The sequence below is a fragment of the Phytophthora parasitica genome (genome assembly GCF_000247585.1).
Source record: "Phytophthora parasitica INRA-310 unplaced genomic scaffold supercont2.55, whole genome shotgun sequence".
NCBI classification, from domain to species: domain Eukaryota; phylum Oomycota; class Peronosporomycetes; order Peronosporales; family Peronosporaceae; genus Phytophthora; species Phytophthora nicotianae.
The window spans coordinates 12,377-14,618 of record NW_008649041.1 but is presented as its reverse complement, the minus strand read 5'-3'; the positions used below and the strand labels follow the sequence as shown (position 1 = coordinate 14,618).

General features: G+C 49.0%; 2 protein-coding genes across 2 annotated transcripts; both read left to right on the top strand.

Moving 5' to 3' along the window:
• Positions 1–179: 179 nt before the first annotated feature.
• On the top strand, positions 180–1,428 carry PPTG_15446 (hypothetical protein; the record flags this gene model as incomplete). Its single annotated transcript, XM_008913655.1, has 1 exon — positions 180–1,428. The coding sequence occupies one exon, from the start codon at positions 180–182 to the stop codon at positions 1,419–1,421; it is 1,242 nt and encodes a 413-aa protein (XP_008911903.1). The 3' UTR covers positions 1,422–1,428.
• A 150-nt stretch (positions 1,429–1,578) lies between these two features.
• On the top strand, positions 1,579–2,155 carry PPTG_15445 (hypothetical protein; the record flags this gene model as incomplete). Its single annotated transcript, XM_008913654.1, has 2 exons — positions 1,579–2,070; positions 2,141–2,155. The coding sequence occupies 2 exons, from the start codon at positions 1,579–1,581 to the stop codon at positions 2,153–2,155; spliced, it is 507 nt and encodes a 168-aa protein (XP_008911902.1).
• Between the last annotated feature and the right edge of the window lie 87 nt (positions 2,156–2,242).

The following is a 2,242-nucleotide window of genomic DNA, read 5'->3' as shown; positions in this document are numbered from 1 at the left end:
CTGCGGGTGAGACAAGAAAGCGTGAACTCAAGTGTATCGGATGGCGACAAACTGGAAACAAAAGTCCAAATGGGCCTCGAGAACCTCACAAAGACTTGGAATGCACTGATTTCGTGCCGAAGAATGCATCCGGGTATTGTGAAGTTGAAGACACCAAATCAGGCGAGCGTTTTCGCGTTATGCGTCGATCTTCTAATATCCTTCGCAAGCGTGTTCCATTTCGATGTATCAATGCGCCTGCTTTCGCTCATTTTCACGTCCAGGCGCATGCTGCGATGACAAAAGCTTCCGATCCGAATTACACCTTACCAAAAGTGTCTCCTGCTGTCCTTCCCCCACGTGACGGGATTGTCATGGTTGTTTATCCCAAGTTGGTCCCAAGCGCCTACGCTACCATTCGTACACTCCGTGATATCTTAGGCTCTTCACTACCAATTGAGCTTTGGTACCGCCCAGATGAGATGGAACACACCCCTAAAGCTCTTGATCCCCTTCGTCATCTTGCAAAAAACTCATCCGGCGGCCAGATTTCGTTCCATCAGATCGTTGATCCAGTTGCCACGCGATTTGTAGCGAAGGTTTATGCTATCTACCACAGTTTCTTTGATCGCGTGCTGTTCCTCGATGCCGATAACGTCCCTGTCCGAGATCCTAGCTTCCTCTTCAGCTCTCTCGAATTTCTACAGACAGGAGCAATCTTCTGGCCGGATTTTTGGCATCCGGGTTCGACCATGTTTGGAATACACAGCAGATCGTTACTCTGGGAACTTCTCGACATGCCGTTTGTCGACATGTTCGAACAAGAAAGCGGCCAATTGGTTGTGGATCGTCAAAGGCATGCCATGCCTCTCGAACTCGTTCTCTTCTACGCTACTCACGAACCCAACTTTTTTGTGCACTATAAACTCGCATGGGGAGACAAGGATCTGTTTCGGTTAGCGTGGCTCAATTTGAATGCATCTTTCCACATGATTAAGACGCCTCCTGCCATGGCTGGAATGGTGACCAACATGTCTGCCTTTTGTGGAATGACAATGGTACAGCACGATCCTGAAGGTGAAATCCTGTTTCTCCACCGCAACAAGCACAAACTCACGGGGCTGGAGTCAGGAAATACTAATTCCAACAGTTCGGAATCGGCAGGACTCGACGAGCACAGCTTGAACAATTTAAGCGTTGAAGATTATCCAGATCCAGTAATCTGGACACACTTGCTATCCTTTGATGGCAATTGGGGTCGCGAACACTACGTCGTTCAAGCTTTTACAACATCTCTAGATTTCAGCAGCAAGCAGAAGTGCTTTGGACGGCGGTCGCTCAGTCAGAGCCCGCAGTTTCACGTCCAACCTATCGCAGATCAAACTTTTGCCGGTCTCGAGACAGACCTGAGGGGGTTTGCGAAGCAGGCAACTCAAACTTAGTGAAAGTATTTTATTCGAACTGAAAGTCACAATATCCCAGCTTTGTAGAGACTGTTAACTGTAAAAACAAAGTTGCGGACCATGATAATTCCGTTACCGTCAAAGGTTGCGATCCGTTTTCGTGCACTGCCCATTAGAGCCCACTTGAAGATCCACAATGGAGCAGCCTGTCCGTCGTCATCCGCGCTTGCCTGTGTCGCTGCTGTTGCTCGCAAGCATGGCGAGCATCTTGCTGATCACTGTCTATATCAACAGTAGACTCATCGGGAACTCCTCCATCGGTCTCAGCGACAGTTTCGATGCCTTTCGGTCCAGGACGAACAATCTACGGCTTCAAACCGGAGCTAATGTCGACGACTCAGCATTCAAGAGTACACCCGTGCATCCAGAGTCTCAATTCTACAAGCGCGGACAGAACTTCGACGCAAGCGTGAGTCGCGACCGCGGTATCATGATCTGTATGCACGACGGGGTACTGGACATGGGATTGTCACTTATTCGGGAGCTGCGCTGCCTTGGCAACCAAGAGCTCATTCAGATTTATCACTGCGGAGAAGATGAATTGTCAAAGAGATCTGTCAGCCTACTGTTCAGTCTTGACGACCGCGTTGAACTTGTGGACGTGTGCTCCGATCTTTCATCGCGAAACGTGATCTCCAGTAACTTGACCGCTCAATTCCAGAGTTGGTGGATCAAACCACTTGCTATGTATCACACAGATATTCGACACGTGATGTTACTAGACGTAGACGACGTCATCATGAAAGACCCTGCTGTTCTTCGCCATCTTGACGGATACGTGGAAACGGGAACTACTTTTT